This window comes from Lithobates pipiens, unplaced genomic scaffold, assembly GCF_037356315.1.
Source record: "Lithobates pipiens isolate NorthernLeopardFrog02 unplaced genomic scaffold, aLitPip1_a1.2 Scaffold_8, whole genome shotgun sequence".
In the NCBI taxonomy this organism is placed as follows: Eukaryota; Metazoa; Chordata; class Amphibia; order Anura; family Ranidae; genus Lithobates; species Lithobates pipiens.
Genome location: NW_027507903.1, coordinates 306,303,181 through 306,322,535, shown reverse-complemented (window position 1 = coordinate 306,322,535; position 19,355 = coordinate 306,303,181). Strand labels below are relative to the sequence as shown.

The 19,355-nt window shown below is 38.9% G+C and overlaps 1 protein-coding gene across 3 annotated transcripts in view; it reads left to right on the top strand.

Annotated features, from left to right (window-relative positions):
* HTR4 (5-hydroxytryptamine receptor 4) overlaps positions 1-19,355 on the top strand; it is a 704,330-nt gene that overhangs the window by 608,902 nt on the left and 76,073 nt on the right. Inside the window, exon 8 of one of the 3 annotated variants that reach the window (XM_077472675.1) lies at positions 3,652-3,728. The exons of the other annotated variants lie outside the window; for them this stretch is intronic. Within the exon in view, the coding sequence (XP_077328801.1) occupies positions 3,652-3,712 (61 nt within the window). The 3' untranslated portion in view covers positions 3,713-3,728. The remainder of the gene's footprint in view (positions 1-3,651; positions 3,729-19,355) is intronic. 3 annotated transcript variants of the gene reach the window in all.

The following is a 19,355-nucleotide window of genomic DNA, read 5'->3' as shown; positions in this document are numbered from 1 at the left end:
GCTTCCAATTAATATTCCAAATAGCTTCTTTAAAATAATAAAAACACTTTTTTTTTATTTATATGGCAAAATAAAAAACAGAGGATAAATTACAATATATTAATTAGGAAAAAAAAATGGCGGGATGGCTTTGCCAGATATTTATAGATACTATAGCGCAATCACGTTGGCGAGAATGGTGGAATGGGCAAATGTGGACACTGAAAAGAAGTGGGTAAAAATGGAAGAATCACTAATAGGCACACAATTAAAAAAAATTATCTGGATCCCACCAAAATTTAGATTTAGAATAGGTAGTAATAAGGCATAAAGGCATAAAAATATGGGATGCATTACACCGGAGAAATAAATGGCCATATAATTCTCCACTAATTCCACTAGAGGGCACAATTTTTTTTATTCCAGGAAAGGGCACTCAATTAGTCAAACAAATGGAAAATATACAATTAAAAGATATCACTTTAGGCGGTGGCTTGATGTTAAAACAAGATATAATCAAGAAGCATGGCAACATTTAAAGGAATGGGAGTACTTACAGATTCAACATTTCATTAATTCAATTCCAAAACCCATAAGAGACGAGAACACTTTAACACCCATAGAAAAGTTATGTAATTCTAAAGTAAAAGCAAAGCACTGTATGTCAAGATTATATGAATTCCTGTCGGAAATTGAGGCACAAGATGGTATGCCAGCTATAGTAAAATGGGAATTGGATATGGGTATTAAAATAGAGGAGAGGCAGAGGATGGAGACAGTATATAGGCAGGTGTCAGACACAACGTCTAGGGAGGTTAATTATAAGTTTATGATGAGATGGCATTTGACTCCTGATAGACTGCATAAAATAGATCCCTCTAGATCTATGTACTGTTGGAGGGAGTGTATATCACCTGGAACAGCATTCCACATATGGTGGGAATGTCCAGAGATAAAGCTATATTGGCAGGAGATCTTAGCCTACATAGAAATAATAACAGGGGAAAAAATACCATGCTGCCCGTGGAAATGTTTTTTCTATGGAGTAGAGGAACAAAGTAGTAATCCACAAATGAAAAAAAAAAAAATTAACACGTTGATACCTTTTTTGCTTAATGCGGCAAAAGCTCTGATACCGGTAAACTGGTTACAAGTTAAAAAAAAACTATCAGAGAATGGGTGCAGAGAATTGAACACACCAAAAATATGGAATATTTAATTAAAATGGAGAATAACCAAATGAACAAATATTGGGCAACATGGAAAAAATAGAGATCATTCAAAAGGACTGAATCCTACATCCAGGCATTAGTAGAATAATTAGGGGAGGAAGGGCCAACAAACACAGGGGAGGTTGGGTGGGGGGTTAGGGTATATATTGGGATAGCAGGGGGCAGGGAAGATAGGAAGTATGATGAAAGTAAGCAAGCAAGATAAAAGGCCATGAAATGTATTGTACAGAACACTTGTTTTGTTCTCTTGTTCTCTTTTCATCTTTTTTTATTGGTGGCCTTGTTATTTTCTTTTTTTGTTATTCTCCCTCCCTGTTTTAAAATGTAAAAATTAATAAAATTTAAATAAAATAAAAAAAAGTTGTATATACGGAAGAAAGTCTATTTTTCAGTTAGTTAAATTTCTCATCCAGTCATTGCTGTAATGTGCCAATGCATATTATGGCCCACTTAACCTCTAAGGTACCCTCCTCCAGTGATGCAACGTCTGTATTTCTCCTTGGCTCTTCATCACTACCACTAATGTAACCCTTTCACATATGCACTTGAGTTACATTGTTCCAGCACCTAGGTGCATTCTGAACCACCACTGCAGGTGGTGTATAAACAGAACAAACTGGTGTGAGTCAGACTATAGATGATTGCACGATTCCCCCATCAACACAGTCATTGTTGATGGAAGAATTCCTCCCATGGATCTATTGTGTTCTCCTTGTAGGGAGCTCATGGAGCCGTCCCTGCCGGGAGAACAAAGTGGTTATTGCTAGCGGCCATAGCTGCTGGCAATAATCACATCCTAAAAATCCGACATGCTGGTTGTGTCCAAGTCAATCAATCAGCCAGCCCATACAGGATTTGAATATTGGGCCAGTTCCTGCTGAACCTGCCAAGATTCAAACCATTGAAGGTCAGCTTAAGCTAAATAAGTTTTTGGTATAACACTTTGCAAGTCTCTTCTGCAGAAAAACTCCTCCTAGTAATTTAAAATTTGTGGACCAGGTCACATTTTGTAAATGTCAAAAAGAATATAGAATTTTAACCTAATCTACCTGTCGTTTGTGAGAGTTGTGCCTCAAAAATCCTGTCATTTAATTGACACCTTTTCTATGTACTATTTTAACAAATTCCCTGCTCATTTTTTTCATCATAAGCTAATATATGACCAAAAATTATAACAAAAATATTTTTTTTGGAACACAGTTATTAATTACATTTTGTAACTATTTACATTTTTTTGTCATACCCTAATGCTCAGTGACAGCTGCAGAATGCTGGGAAATCTTAACTGAGGATATTAATCTACAGATTTAGGGCTTTTATTTGTTACCTGGAATTACTTTAAAAAAAAATTCTTTTAAATATGTGTTCCCATTGAATTTGGCTTTCCCTTAATGAACCAAATTCAGTAATGAATAGGTTAATATTGGCTTTTTTGTGTCACTCAGGCAAGCTGGCAGGAAGGATAGAAACAGATTATCAACTTGGAGCAGCAGGTAGCAGAGATTTCATTTTTGTTTGCATGTAATGGATTTCATGTACGTCACTAAGACTGCTGTTATCTGATGCATCAGGCCCATTGTTGTTAATACAAATCTATCCTTGTCCCCTGTTCCTCTTTCTGTATCACAGAGCCTTTAAAAATATTTCAGGAACCACAATGTCCTATTCACCATCCAAGTATAATGCAAAGATGTATTGGCTCTGAATAAACCATCCAACCTATTTGTATACAATGAAGACTATCGATCACTAATTAAAAATGTCCCTTTCCAATCCATTTCTTTGACTTGAATAACAATGTATTACAAAATGCTTGAATAATGATACTTTGTATTGTTACATGTTGGACATGTTCACATTGTGATACAATCTTTTGCAATTACCGCGACATAGATGGCATTGAAATGCTACTCTATAAATGCGGTTCATTGTGTTATAAATGGTTATGCCAATTGTGACTATAAATTAAACTTGTCAGAAATGGTTTAAGTAGTTCTTTAGGGATAAGGTTACATTTGAGGTCCTGTTGTATTTCTAATGCGTTCACTGTGCTAAAGTATCTCCATCATTATCTACACAAAAAAAAAGCTAAAAGATTCACCCACTTAGAAAGTAAGATCTTTTATATTAGTAAGAACAGCTGTAGACTGGTAATTATGTAGGTGACTCCAATTAAATCTCCTATTCCAACAGTGATCCCTATGTGATTAATAGTCAGTTCTGTTGATCTAATCTAGCAGAATGAACTGGAAAAAGCTATGGGTTGGAAATAGATTTAGAGTACAGCATAGGAAATGAACGTCAAGCAAAGAGTATAAGAGTTGTTTGATTTCCCCTTGCTAGACTCCCTAATAATGTGTGTCTTTCTTCTTCCCCACCCCCTTTTTGTTTTCACCTGTCTCTTTCCTGCTCCTCTCTATTCCCCTCTCCATATATAAAGTGGCTGTTCCTCTGTCTCCAAGTTCCTCCTGCTCTTCTGCAATAGACCAGTTCCTGTGTGAGTTCTGAACATGCGCTGTAAGTCTTCCTCTTTCACCCTGTTCTTGTTCCTTTGTCTTTAACTATAATTGTTGACAATGGTTGCATGTTTTGTCTGCTTATATTCCTTTACTTTAAATGCATCAACGTTGTCATTCTTCATTATTGTTTATGATTTATGCTAGTATGATAAACCAGGGAAAATATAGGCCTAAAAGTCTTTCCCTGAAAGTCACTAGTAAGCTTTATATCATGTGTAAGTAGATATCTCAATTCAAATATAAACCACATGTACCATTAAGAGTATCAGAGGTATTTTATTTGTGTTAATAAATGGTACACTTTATTTATAAGCATAAGAGTACAGGTTCAGAAATGAAAATTGTGTTGGCTTGATTACTACCTGAAAAAATTACGTAAAACTGAGTTCTGAAAGGGGTGGATAAGTGCTATTTTATTGAACTGATATTTTGTATAGTGTGAGATAAGTATTACTATAGGGATGAGCCGAACACCCCCTGTTTGGTTCGCACCAGAATATGCGAACAGGCAAATAAATTGTACGAACACGCGAACACCGTTAAAGTCTATGGGACACGAACATGAAAAATCTAAATGGATAATTTTAAAGGCTTATATGCAAGTTATTGTCATAAAAAGTATATGGGAACAAGGGTCCTGCCCCAGGGAACACATATCAATGCAAATAAAGTTTTAAAAATGTCAGTTTTTTCAGGAGCAGTGATTTTAATAATGCTTCAAGTGAAACAGTAAAAATGAAATATTCCTTTAAATATCGTTCCTGGGGGTGTCCTTAGTATGCCTGTAAAGTATGGAATCTTTCCCGTGTCTAGAACAATACCGCAGCAAAATTACATTTTTAAAGGAAAAAATCTCATTAAAAACTGCTCACGGCTGTAATGTATTGTCGGATTCTGGCAATATAGATAAAAATCATTGGTAAAAACTGCATGGAGACCTGGATCCTGCCCCAGGGGACATGTATCAATGCAAAAAAGTTTTAAAAACGTCAGTTTTTTTCAGGAGTTGTGATTTTAATAATGCTTAAAGTGAAACAATAAAAATTAAATATTCCTCTAAATATTGTCCCTGGGGGTGTCCTTAGTATGCATGTAAAGTAGTGCATTTTCCGTGTTTAGAACAATACCACAGAAAAATTACATTTTTAAAGGAAAAAGTCATTTAACCACTTCCCGACCAGCGCACGACGATGTACGTCGACAGAATGGCACGGGCAGGCATATTGGCGTACAGGTACGTCCAATATTCGATGCCGCCCTGCCATCGGGACCCGCGGACTCGATCGCCGCGGTCATCCCCGCGATCGTCTCACGGAGCGGCCGAATGGAGGAAATGCTGTGTAAACAACATTTTTCCATTCTGCCTAGCAACTAGTGACGCTGATCTCTGCTCCATGTGATTGGAGCAGAGATCAATGTACACTAAATGAAAGCCCAACCCCCCACAGTTAGTAACACACCCCTAGGAACACTTATCCCCTACACTGCCACCCACTGGTTAACCCTTTCACTGCCAGTGTCATTTACACAGGAATCACTGCATTTATATAGCAGTGATTACTGTATAAATGACAATGGTCCCAAAAATGTGTCAAAAATGTCCGATGGGTCCCCGACAATGTCGCAGTCACAATAAAAATCGCAGATCGCCGCCATTACTAGTAAAAAAAAAAAATAATAAAAAATTATTAATAAAAATGCTATAAAACTATCCCTATTTTGTAAACGCTATAACTTTTGCGCAAACCAATCAATAATCGCTTATTGTGATTTTTTTTACCAAAAATATGTAGAAGAATACGTATCGGCCTTAATTGAGGGAAAAAAATGTTTTTTTTTATATTTTTGGGGGATATTTATTATAACAAAAAGTAAAAAATAATGCGTTTTTTTCAAAATTGTCGCTCTATTTTTGTTTATAGCGCAAAAAATAAAAACCGCAGGGGTGATCAAATACCACCAAAAGAAAGCTCTATTTGTGGGAAAAAAAGGACGTCAATTTTGTTTGGGAGCCACGTCGCACGACCACGCAATTGTCAGTTAATACGACGCAGTGCCAAATCGCAAAAAGTGGTCTGGTCTTCGACCAGCAAATTGGTCCGGTCTGAAAGTGGTTACAACTACTCATGGCTGTAATGAATTGTTGGATCCCGGCAATACAGATACAAATCATTTAAAAAAGAACCCCTCACCAAAAAAAAAAAAAAAATTGTGGGGGTCCCCCCCAAAATCCATACCAGGGTCTGGTATTGATATTATGGGGAACCCTGTGTCATTTGTTTTTAAGGCTGGGTTCACACTGCTGCGGGGGGAGATCCGGATGTGATTCGCACCCGCACTGCAGTGCAAATCACATCCGATCTCCGTAGCGATGCGAGTTCAGCCATACAGATAGTATGGCTGAATTCGCATCGCTCCCGCAGCAAACTCGCACGGGACCCTTTTTTTGGTTCGCAACAGAATCGGATCGCATGGGGGTTCACACCATGCGATCCGATTCCTGTGCGAGTCTGCAGATCGCACTGCGATATGCGGACGGATCTGGGGGTGTCATTAACATATCATTGACACTCCCAGCCGTCCGCATAGGGCAGCGTGAACTGCCGGCGGGAGGTGTGTGATGCGGGAAAACGCAGCGGATTCGCGGCGTTCCCGCATCGCTGTGGTGTGAACCCGGCCTAAATGGTGCAGGGGTCCCCCCAAAATCCATACCAAGCCCTTCAGGTCTGGTATGGATTTTAAGGGGAACCCTGCACCAAAATTAAAAAACAAATGGCGTAGGTGTCCTCCCAAATCAATACCAGACCCTTATCTGTGCATGCAAACTGGCAGGCTACAGGAAAGGGAGGACGAGCGAGCACCCCCCCTCCTGAACCGTACCAGGCCTTTGGAGTCATCTTTGGAGTCATCCCCAAAGCACCTTGTCCTCATGTTGATGGGGACAAGGGCCTCAAACCCACAACCCTTGCCCAGTGGTTGTGTTAGTCTGTGGGTGGGGGGCTTATGGGGGGCCTCCAGATCCCAGTCCCCCTATGCAAATCGGTGTTGGGTACATTGTGCCCCTACTCATTCACCAAAAAAAGTGACAAAATGTTAAAAATGACAAGAGACAGCTTGGGACAAGTCCTTTATTTAAAAAAGTAAAATAAAACTGACTCACTATGTCCATTCATCTTCAATCACCGCGCTGATGGACCGAGGAAAAAAAAAAGTGGTGAGGGTACTACTGCAAGCGTGACTAAATGTTAGCCATACTAATAAGTCAGATCATGTAGAACCCATCTCTCCTGGTGATGAACAACGTGCTGCTAGCCCAATAACGTATATAACAAAAGGCAACATACTCCCAATGGCTTATGCGCAGCTTACAAGTAATGAAAAATACTTGTTTTGTATAAAAATATAGTTTTTTTTTTTCAATGGGTTAAATTGCATCAATAAAAGCAGCAAAAAAAAAAGGAAAGGGGATGGGAAGGGGAACATGGGGAAAAGGAGGAACAACAACAAGAGCTCTGGTGTACACAAAAATAAACATATAAGATGTCAACAAAAAGATGTTAACAAAAAGAAATCCACAAATGGTATATCTGTTGATATTACTGTTTAGATTAATCCAAACGCGTTTCAATCATCATTTTGTATAGGATCTTCTTCAGGGGGATACAGACATCTATAACCTATCAATACAGAATATTAGCAATATTGACATCAATAACATCATTATCATTGGGAATAAAGAGCCTGTGTATGCAGGAATTCAAAAATAACAAAGGGTCCTGCCTTTGATATGAGAAATATTTAAGTTACCAGAGTAAAAAGACAAAACAACACAGGATATGTTCACGGTGGTCCACCATCCAGAAAATGGGCAGGGAGTCCAATTCTGTCTACAAGAGGTCATACTTAATTAGACATGCAGGGGTGGGAGGAGACACAAATGCGCATATGATATATATAACATCTAGAGATGAATTACCTTCAAAATGTTATTTTTTTAAGGGTATCCTATGCACTGATACAAATCCTGTGCTTTGTGCTGAAGGAATGTATTTTTCTGATTAAGTGCATCACCTGGGGGATAAAAATTTCCCACAGGTGTATACATATGTATAAAAGTTTATAACATATGTCTATATAGGTAAAGCTGCATTCAATGGGTATAATTACTTTGTTTAACTATCTATCAATTCAGTGTGTAATATGTTCTCCATCCCCTTTCTTTTTTGTTATTGCTGCTTTTATTGATGCAATTTAACCCATTGAAAATAAAAACAATATTTTTATACAAAACAAGTATTTTTCATTACTTGTAAGCTGTGCATAAGCCATTGGGAGTATCTTGCTTATATCAGTAATACTTTAGAGTTGTAATAGTGGCAGAAGCTGACAGCTCCAGCCTGTACTTTCAGGGCTTCAGTGGAGAGAGTCAAATGTTGTAGGTTCTGTTCCCCTAAGCCAACCTCTCCTCCGTGTCAAGTATAAATATTTCTGTTCATTTCTAAAAAGACAATGCATTGGTTTGGAAGCAAATGTACATTTTCAAAAGATGTCTTCACGTCTTCTGAAACGCTTTGGTATTTACCCAAACATTGTTACATTTTTGATGCTCTTATTCTTTAAAGTTGAATATGTCAGCTTCTCTTTTGAAAGTCCTTGATATGCAAGATTACTACAACTTGTTATATCCCAGTTCATCTGGGTAGGTCTGAATGAATTTTGCCATTCTCTTATTATCATAGAAAAAAAAGAGGTTGGAGCAACCAAAAAATACTGTGTTAGGCTTAGATTCCATCTTAGAATTGGTTGCTTTCTACAAAATCAAAGGTCTATTAAGAATTGTAGTTCTGAGCAATGGGTACTTGAATGTTCTATTTATTTATTGCAGACAGATTATTGATGAAAAAGTGCTGATTGAGTAGAATACTAGTCTCAGATAAGGTACCTCCTCCACTCCTTATCTATTTTTTAGCAACCTTTAAAGGAAGACAATTTATATTAACCGGTTCCCGACCAGCGCACGACGATGTACGTCGACAGAATGGCACGGGCAGGCATATTGGCGTACAGGTACGTCCAATCTTCAATGCCGCCCTACCATCGGGAGCGCGCCGCCAGCGGCGCGCTCCCGCGCTGGTCGGGACCCCCGTGAGTCCGGTCGCGGGACCCGCGGACTCGATCGCCGCGGGCATCCCCGCGATCGTCTCACGGGACGGCTGAATGGAGGAAATGCTGTGTAAACAGCATTTCTCCATTCTGCCTATTAACTAGTGACGCTGATCTCTGCTCCATGTGATTGGAGCAGGGATCAGTGTTCACTAAATGAAAGCCCAGCCCCCACACAGTTAGTAACACACCCCTAGGAACACTTAACCCCTACACTGCCACCCACTGGTTAACCCCTTCACTGCCAGTGTCATTTACACAGGAATCACTGCATTTATATAGCAGTGATTACTGTATAAATGACAATGGTCCCAAAAATGTGTCAAAAATGCCGATGGGTCCCCCACAATGTCGCAGTCACAATAAAAATCGCCGCCATTACTAGTAAAAAAAAAAATAATAAAAAAAATTAATAAAAATGCTATAAAACTATCCCTATTTTGTAAACGCTATAACTTTTGCGCAAACCAATCAATAATCGCTTATTGCGTTTTTTTTTACCAAAAATATGTAGAAGAATACGTATCGGCCTAAACTGAGGGAAAAAAAAGTTTTTTTATATATTTTTGGGGGATATTTATTATAACAAAAAGTAAAAAATAATGCGTTTTTTTCAAAATTGTCGCTCTATTTTTGTTTATAGCGCAAAAAATAAAAACCGCAGGGGTGATCAAATACCACCAAAAGAAAGCTCTATTTGTGGAAAAAAAAGGACGTCAATTTTGTTTGGGAGCCACGTCGCACGACTGCGCAATTGTCAGTTAAAGTGACGCGGTGCCGAATCGCAAAAAGTGGTCTGGTCTTCGACCAGCAAAATGGTCCAGTCTGTAAGTGGTTAACAAACAAATTAAACAAGAGTTAATGTGCATGTGTTAACTTGACAGACTGGTATGGCCATACCTGAATGCGCCCTAAGAGCCTTGGTGGAACTTATCGCATGCAGACTTAATGGGGTCCTTTTTATTCCATTTCCTAGTTTTAGCATGTCATAGTTTTAGTACACATTAAATATCTTACAGCACTGCTCAAGAAATATATTCCTATGCTGCTACACTCTGTCAGCCAGCAGGGCTCTAATCTATTCCTTGTGTGCGGCAAAGGAAACTGTCAAGATGCGTTTACAAGCACTATGATGTCACTGTAAAATCTGTCTGACAGAGCACATTAGCAACACATACACACAGCATGCTTTGGCTGTCTAGTAGTTCCCGTTTCATTTCCTGAAGGCGAGTCCAGTTTTGGTTATTTCTAGTACAAAAGGTAATCAAATGAAGTTAAAACAATAATAGAATGTAGTAAGCATTCGTATTTGCTGCAATGTTATTTATGACTCAGATGTAATTTTCTAGTACAATTCTTTGTGAAAAGAAGTAATTGGATTTAAGAAGTTGCATATTAGAATGTAAGCTGTTACAACTGTAGTGATTATGAAACAAGAATAAATTAAGTTGATAAAAGGGTCAGCTTTCAGTTGTTGTGAAAATGTACTTTGATTCCCCCTTCCAACCATAGACAACTGACTTTGCGGGACAGACTGTCACTGCAGGCTCTGTCAGCCTCATTCCTGGAACCTTGACCTCACCCCCTATCTCAGTGCCACAATTATTCTATCCTTGACATTACTGCAAAATAAAATATAGGTGCATGATACAACATCACTTGAATAGCCTCCATCTACATTTAAAGTCCCATAGTATTTATTATTAATTATACTGGTCTCCCTTCACAAAGCGGTAAGATACACAGAGTTTTTCAAAAAGTTTTTTTGCCATTCACTAAAAAACTCTACTAAAATACCAAAAGTCATGTGGTATTTTAGTAGTGAACAATTTAACTCCCGACGGTAACCGGCGTATTTATAACATGAAAAAATAGGCGTTGCCAAGGAGCAGGCAGCCACCCCATCCTTACCAACCGATGAGTCATCAGCTGTCAGTGGAAATCCATACCAGACCCTTATCCGAGCATGCAGCCTGGCAGGTCAGGAAAGAGGACAAGTGAGCTCCCCTCTCTTGAACCATACCATGCAGGCTCCCACCCACCCAACAAATTAAATTCAAAATACTACTTACAAAGCCATCCACAATTTAGCCCCCAGCTACATCACTAGCCTAGTCTCTAAATACCAACCTGCTCATTCTCTTTGTTCCTCTTAAGACCACATGCTCTCTAGCTCCCTCGTTACCTCCTCCCATACTCGCCTCCAGGACTTTTCCAGATCCTCTCCAATCCTATGGAATGCTTACCCCAATCTGTCCGCTTATCTCCTACTCTATTAGCTTTTAGGCGATCCCTGAAAACCCTTCTCTTCAGAGCCTACCCTACCCACACCTAACAACTGTATTTTCATTTCTCCATAAGCTCACCCCACACAGTTATTTTGTTCCACTTGACCCTCCATTCTAGATTGTAAGCTCTAATGAGCCCTGATCCCTCCTGTATTGATTTGTGCAAACTGTTGTGGCTATATAAATCCTGTATCATAATAATAATAATAATACCAGGCCACATGCTCTCAAGTTGGGGGGGGTGCTTTGGGGCACCCCCCCCCCCCCCACATTGATGGGGATAAGGGCCTCTTCCCCACAACCCTGGCCGGTGGTTGTGAGGGTCTGCTAGTGAGGCTTATTGGAATCTGGAAGCCCCCTTCAGATCCTGCCCCCCCCCATGTAAATGAGTAGAGGTACATAGTAAATGTATAGTTTAAAAAAAAACATTAGACAGTTTTTGACAAGTCCTTTATTTGAAAATTGAAAAACAGTGTCCCCCAGTGTAGCACCATTGTCAATCATGATGACTATAATCACCGCCACCCTGAAAAAGAAAAAAAAACAGTCTGCTTGCATCGAAGGCTCCCGCTGTGTGCCAGCTCCGCCACCTGACAGTTTTACACCCCTGGCTGATGACTTGTTAAAGGAGGCTTCCAGATTCCAATAAGCCCCCTGCCCAAAGATCCATACAACCACTAGCCAGGGTTGTGGGGAAGAGGCCTTTGTCTCCATCAACATGGGAACAAGGTGCTTTGGGGGGGAAGAGTTGACAGTTGATGACCCATTGGTTGTTAAGGATGTGGTTGCTGCCCGCTCCTTAACAACCAGTTTGTTTAATGGTTGTTAAAGATGCTGGTGGCTGTCGGTTCCTTAAATATTACATGCCAGGACCACTACTTATTTATTGCATGCAATTTTTCTTTTTTCTTTTGTGAATTTACTTTCACCCCTGTTTTATGCTAGATTTACCAAGTGTGTTTGCTATATGCGGTAAATTCTGCATAAAAGAGTAGTGAATTGACATTTCAGGGTCGCGGTATTTGGGAAAACGCCTAAATAGCGCATGCGATCTGGTTCTGTGAACTGCAAGAGAGAAACATGTTATTGGACCAGGGTTTCTCTATTCACCTTACATCTATACCAAATATGTAACTGTAATGCCACATACACACGCCTGGACTTTTCGACGGACTAGGTCCTACGGAACGAATCCGCTGGACATTAGATCGCGTGTGGGCTTCATCGGACCTTTGCTGTCTAAAAATCAGCCAGACTTCAGATTTAAAACATGTTTCAAATCTTTTCCGTTCGTCTGTATGCTAGTCCGACAGATGAAAAACGATGCTAGGGCAGCTATTGGCTACTGGCTACTGGCTATGAACTTCCTTATTCTAGTCAGGTTGTTCGTCATCACGTTTGAATCCCTCGGACTTTGGTGTGCTTGTGTGTGGCCAAGTCCGTTTGTTCGGAAAGTCCGTTAGAACTCCGCCGAAAGTCTGTCGGGAAGACCGTCGGACCTAGTCTGACGTAAAGACCGGTCGTGTGCGCGCGGCATAACACAACCTGGAAGATTTTTGCCAATATCATGTGACAAGCTTGATACTCACCCCTCTGCACCATTTGTATATAGTTCATTTTATACATGAAATCTAATAAATATATTGTAATAGAAAAAATAAACACAGCGTTAATCTTTGTACTTTAAAAAAACACTGCCTCAACTTATTCACTAAAAAATCCACATGATCCAACAAATATATGGCACCCAGTTATTATTTCTGGGTATTTTACAAATCTATGCACAGCAGGCAATGCACAATTATAAAAAAAAAAAAAAAAGGTGGACCTATGGCATCTTTTCTGCTGTAAAATTATATTTGCTAGCAATGTTTCCAATTAATTTGTTCTCCTTTAACTCACAGGGTTAATCCTTTCTGAATTGTATTTCAGCTGTAGATGGATTCTTTTCTTGCAGAATTTTGCACTAGTTTTCTATCTCTTGTGGACCTCGGTAGTGAAAATTGTCATATATCTTATGATTCTATTACCGAAAAAAGAAAAAGAAACTTGCTAAGATAAATATCAAAAAGCCTGAAAATGATAAATTCGTAATAAAATGGAAGCAGCAATTCTCCTATACAACACCAATATAGTAAAAAGTTATGGAAAAAATCTGAATCGCGCTAAAGCTAGAAATGTGAATGGGAGTGAACCATGTTAAAACGTGCAAAAATGTAAACCTTTCAAAGTACAATGTGAGTGACTGTAAATGGCTGATATGCCCTAAATTATACACTATAAAGTGTGTAAATCCACCACAGTTCACTGTGAATAACCAAAATATGTGTATAAATTAAAAATCAAAAGTCATAAACATTTATGTAGAACGAGATTGTCCAAAGTTTAGTCCATAATGAAATAAAGCAAACAATCTGTGTAAAAGTAACCATTGAGTGTCACATCCACCCGTGCAAAAATCAGGAAAAAGTCCATCCACTGATGAGATGTATCTTCAACCAAAAAGTGCAATCCACCACATGTAGAGAGAATTACTTCTTACAAATTGGTTGTGATCCCCCACTACAGAGGATCAGGACAGGCATATACTCTAAACGCAGCTGTAACTTCAGAATGCACCAAACGTATCTGCTCACCCACCAGCTACTCTCCAAATGGCCTCAATGAAAGTACATGTGACATGTGAAGAAAACATAGATGCTCTGATAGTGCAAAACACAGCTGAGCTGTTTACTACCCAGGACAGAGGGGGACAGCAGTGTAGAAGATGCCTGTACAGGTGTTGGCTTGCAGTGCGAAAACTGAGGATGTGTGGCTGAGATGGTAAGCCAAGGTGAGGAAAAGGCAAGGACAGACCCACAATGGTTGCAAGAACTCCCACTGATAGGAGTAACTATTCCAACCAGTATATGGTTGGTTTAAATGGCAGGTTTCCGTTACATCAGAGGGGGGTGGGGTCACCCATACGTCACTAGCGTCAGAGGGGGGTGGGGTCAGGTGACGGGTGGCCCCGCCCTCCTAATATAAGAAACATCAGGCGCCAGCATCCTGCAGTGTCTCTGACAGTGGAGACAGAAGATGGATGCATGGATGAACTGCGCTGGACTGAGAAATCACCCGTCGCTGGATCAGATCAGCCATCGCTACACCCCGGAGAGATGATCATCCGTCGCTGGATAGCAAGAGTGGATTACCACAGCTGGAATCTTTTTTTTTTTTTTTTTTTTTTATAAATGAATTTTTCAAAGTGTGTTTGTCTTATTTAACTATTTTTTACACTTTCTTTGTGAAATGGTAGGGGTACTTTTGTACCCCCTTACCATTTCAAACAGGGGGGGCGGGATCTGGGGGTTCCCTTGTTAAAGGGGGCTTCCAGATTCTGATAAGCCCCCCACCCGCAGACCCCCACAACCACCAGCCAGGGTTGTGGGGATGAGGCCTTTGTCCCCATCAACATGGGGACATGGTGCTTTGAGGAGTCACAGACCCCCAAAGCATCCTCCCAATGTTGAGGGCATGTGGCCTGATATGGTTCAGGAGGGGGGCCGCTCTCTCGTCCCCCCCTCTTTTCCTGTGGCTTGCCAGGTTGCGTGCTCAGATAAAGGGTCTGGTATGGATTTTTAGGGGGACCCCACATCAATTTTTTTTGTAATTTGACGCGGGGTTCCCCTTAATATCCATACCAGACCTGAAGGGTCTGGTATGGATATTTAGGGGGACCCCCGCATCAATTTTCTTTATTTTATTTGACGTGGGGTTCCCCTTAATAACCATACCAGACCTGAAGGGCCTGGTAATTGAATTTTTTTATCAATGACTTTCAATGAGTGTTCTCTGTATTATGGGAGCCGACAATTCATTATAGCCACGAGTGATATTAAAGGACTTTTTTTTCTGCAGAATTTTTTTGTTTCACTTTAATCATTATTAAAATCACTGCTCCCGAAAAAACTGCCGTTTTTAAAACTTTTTTTTGCATTGATCCATGTCCCCTGGGGCAGGACCCAGGTCCCCAAACACTTTTTAGGACAGTAACTTGCATATTAGTCTTTAAAATGAGCACTTTAGATTTTGAACGTTCGAGTCCCATAGACATTAATAGGGTTCTAAAGTTCACACAAAGTTTAGGTCTGTTCGCAGGTTCTGGTGCAAACCGAACAGGGGGGTGTTTGGCTTATCCTTAGTTGCTAATAGTTTCTGCTATGTGATAAGAAGTTCAGCAACATGCAGTCAGAGGACATCAGTCAGTTAAAATTGGATTGTAAAGCTCACATGAAAATGTAATCATGTAAATGACTCTGTATGTATAGTTGATAAATGGGGTGAAAGAAGAACAATTTGCACTGCAGCGGCCATTGTTCTTCCACTAAAATGTGGAAGAATCTTATTTTTTTGGAATATGTGTTGGAATGAGACATGTGAATACCTGCTGTTCCAAGGAAGCTCTACTGGGCTATGCACCAGTACAATTGAGTGTCACAGCTTATCATAACCTTTTAAGTCTTCCCAAGTCCTACTCCATAGAAGCCATTATTTCCATACATTGCACATATAATGGCCAATAAACCTGTATCCAGTAGACATGTGCACACTGAAATATTTTGTTTCGGAATTTCGTTTTCGTCCGAAAAATACATTTATTTAGTTACTCCCGAAGTTCATTTTTATTTATTTTGTTTTTTTCGTTTAAAAATTCATCCAAAAATCCAAATTAATTAAGGTCGAATCTGTCATTGAAGGCTTATGGTGTCTGTCAAATGTTCAAAGAAGATTCGTCAGAGTAGCTAAACTGTATGACTCCATATAGTTTAGCTGCTCCGTCGAATCTTCTTAGAACTTTCAACAGACACCATAAGCCAAAGATTCAACGTTTGTATGTTTTTCGCTGCTTTGTCGAATCTTTGTGATTCATGTTGAATGTATATAGTTCAAACAGAAAATGGACTGGTGATAGTGATCACTGATCAGACTGGTAACAAGATAGGGTATATAGAATCTATATAGAATATCAATCTATAATATAGAAGCTATAATAATAAATCACCCCCCCCCCCCACACACACACACAACACGGGCAGCCTCTGAGGCTATCACAACACTAGCAACACTAGTATCACTATCAAGTTCACAACACTAACACAATAGCAGCAGATTATTATGAAAAAGTTAAGTTGAACTGTAGCTTGCTTCACTATTGTTCTGCTGCTGTGCTTATGCTTAATTGCTAAATAATTTAGGTTCTCTGACAAATGGACCAGCTAAGATTGACTGTCTTCTGAAATGATTCAGTGTGTGTGTCTCTCTCTGCTAACAATCGTAAGTGAAAGTAAATTGGCTGTACGTGTGTGCTTACTTCCAGCTATTTTACTGCTCCTCCTCTTTGATTACAATCAGCTAATAACATTCATCATCATCATTATTTTTATTTTACTTCCCCCACCCAATTCCAGCAGTAATCTTTTCTCTCTCTGTTGAATCTTTTCTCTCTCTGTCAAATCTTTTCTCTCTGTCGAATCTTTTCTCTCTGTCAAATCTTTTCTATCTATGTCAAATCTTTTCTCTCTGTCGAATCTTTTCTCTCTATGTAGAATAATCCTGGACTAATAGAGTTAAGGTTAGGCACATTCGACCACAGGTTAGATAGACACAGATTATTATTGTCAGTGTCATGTCGAATCTCCTATCTATATCGAACTGTTGTCACAACGAAAACGAAAATAAAGCATTTATTTATGTGGGATCTTTCGTTTTTCGGATTCTGCACTTTCGTTATCATTTGTTAAAACAATAATGAAAATACCTGAAATTCGGACGAAAATGCATTCAGACGAAAACAAATGCACATGTCTAGTATCCAGTTTGGAATAAATGGCTTAATAATATTATGCTGTATCTGTATATTAGAATAGCAGTTCTGGATGTACAGTTGGCGAGTGGGGTATAAAGAATTGATTGACATGGCCCTGGCCACTGTCCTGAATTGAGGATTAATCACACAAGCAAAGAGATTAAAGTGAATGTAAACCCGATTCATGAAATTTGAGCTGGGCACATAGATCTGCAGTGTTTGGTTATCTCTCTCCAAAGCCCTGTGTCTCCTAGCTTTCTCTTGCTGTGTTCCTGTGTTATCAGCCTGATAAGTTTTATATCACACAGTGCTCTTGAGCTACTAACAGGGCATGCTAATCCTTACAATTGGTACAGTAAGTGTGTACATTGAGAAATCAAATGCAGTTTTTAGTGAACTGGTCTATTAAACTGTATTTTTTTAATTAAATATTTGCTATTCATTTTTTAAATAACAAAACATACATTTTATACAAATGTTTTATAAGTTGCAAATGGAATTAGTTGTAAGTCAGCAGGGTAGTTAATTGTCTTAGGCTCCCATTTTTCTACTGCCAAGATATATTGATTAAAAATAACCTACGGTGCATCATCAAATAATACCCACAGTCTATACAGCAATATGACATATTCAATGTCATCTTTCTCTTTGCATTAAATGGCAATTCCTCAAGCAGCATTGTACATCACAAATATTAGGTATTTTATCAAATTCAAATTATGAATACCATGCAAACACACATAAATCAGCTAAACAAATGACAGGTGTAATTAGATTTTAACTTATTTGATGTATGGCTTTATGGACAGGTAATATTGCTAGGCTGATAATATCAATAGACTCTTGAGTCTCATTAGATCATACTTAAAAAGCAATTTTGGTGTGTTTTTTTTTTTTTTTTTAACCCTGTAAGTAGTTGTCTACATTTACTACCAATGTAAAATAGTCTAAATATCTTCATTAATTTTTATTAATAAGTTTATATATTTTTGTTATTTACATAAATACTGTTTACAGGTTTTAAGGACATTTAAGCTCTGCTCTGCTTTAGTAGATCCTAAAAAATGGACAAAAATGTAAAAAAACAACCTTTTTTCTCCAATGCGCACATTTGTTTATTATTGCACACTGCCATTCCTAGACTGCAGTATTGTATATATATATATATATATATATATATATATATATATATATATATATATATATATAGAGAGAGAGAGAGAGAGAGAGAGAGAGAGAGAGAGAGAGAGAGAGAGAGAGAGAGAGAGAGAGAGAGAGAGAGAGATAGATATGATATTGTATATGTTTTTTTTTTTCTTTGGTGAATGAACCTCCACTGTTATATAACATCATTATCAGTAACAGCCTTGTCTGACAGCTAGGAGCATACTGTTGGTTGCTAGCCATCAAAGGCTGGATGGTGAATAATGTTCCCTCAGTGTGAGGCATCCTGCAAGAAAATGTTACTGCATGGATTGCATGCAGGAAGCAGAGAAAGGTAAAGAGCAATTTTAGTATACAGTTTATAATGTATATTGTACATGCTTACTGCTTACTCTTGCAGACCACTTAGATTTTGGTTGCTCCCATGTCCCCACAATAGACAAGTCTGAGCCTCACCAGTGTATACGACACTGATTTCCTCTCCTCCCTGCTGCTTGGTTAGACAGCACGGCTTAGGAACGGACAGAGGGTTGAAAGCTACAATGTGTGGTTGTGTGGACCTTAGCCCTGTTGTTCAAAACACCAACTACAGTCTTCTTGCTATCTCTCACATACAGAAAGTCTAATGGGAAAAAAAAAACAAAGAAATGTTGGTTACCCGAACCTCCTACTCATTCCCCAATCTCCGAAATTCTAATTTCCAGGTGATCAGCTATGACATTCGCCAATTGAGGGCTTGACAGATCAGCTGAGAGCTGACATAAGCACACTGGCAACTGTGACAGTGATCACCATATGCACACCTTGAATGTAGCATACGCTGCACATGTACTATTAGGCAGAATGTAAATGAATACACTGCAGAAAATAACATTGGTAAGTTGATTAGTGAACACTTAGTGAATATTTCTAACTTTCTTTTGGGAAATGATTAAATTGATGGGTGATTCAGGTTATGGTGACTGGATTAGGCTTATCTTCTGTACTGACAATAGCTATGTGTTTCATTCACCCAGGATAGCATATGAAATTCAAAAACTTATGCCGAATGTCCGACCGAAAAAGTCAGACAGAAGCTTTTCATTGTATATTCCGATTGTGTGTATGACTCAACAGATTTTTTTTCCCAAAAATTTTGACGGACCTAGAAATAGAACATGTT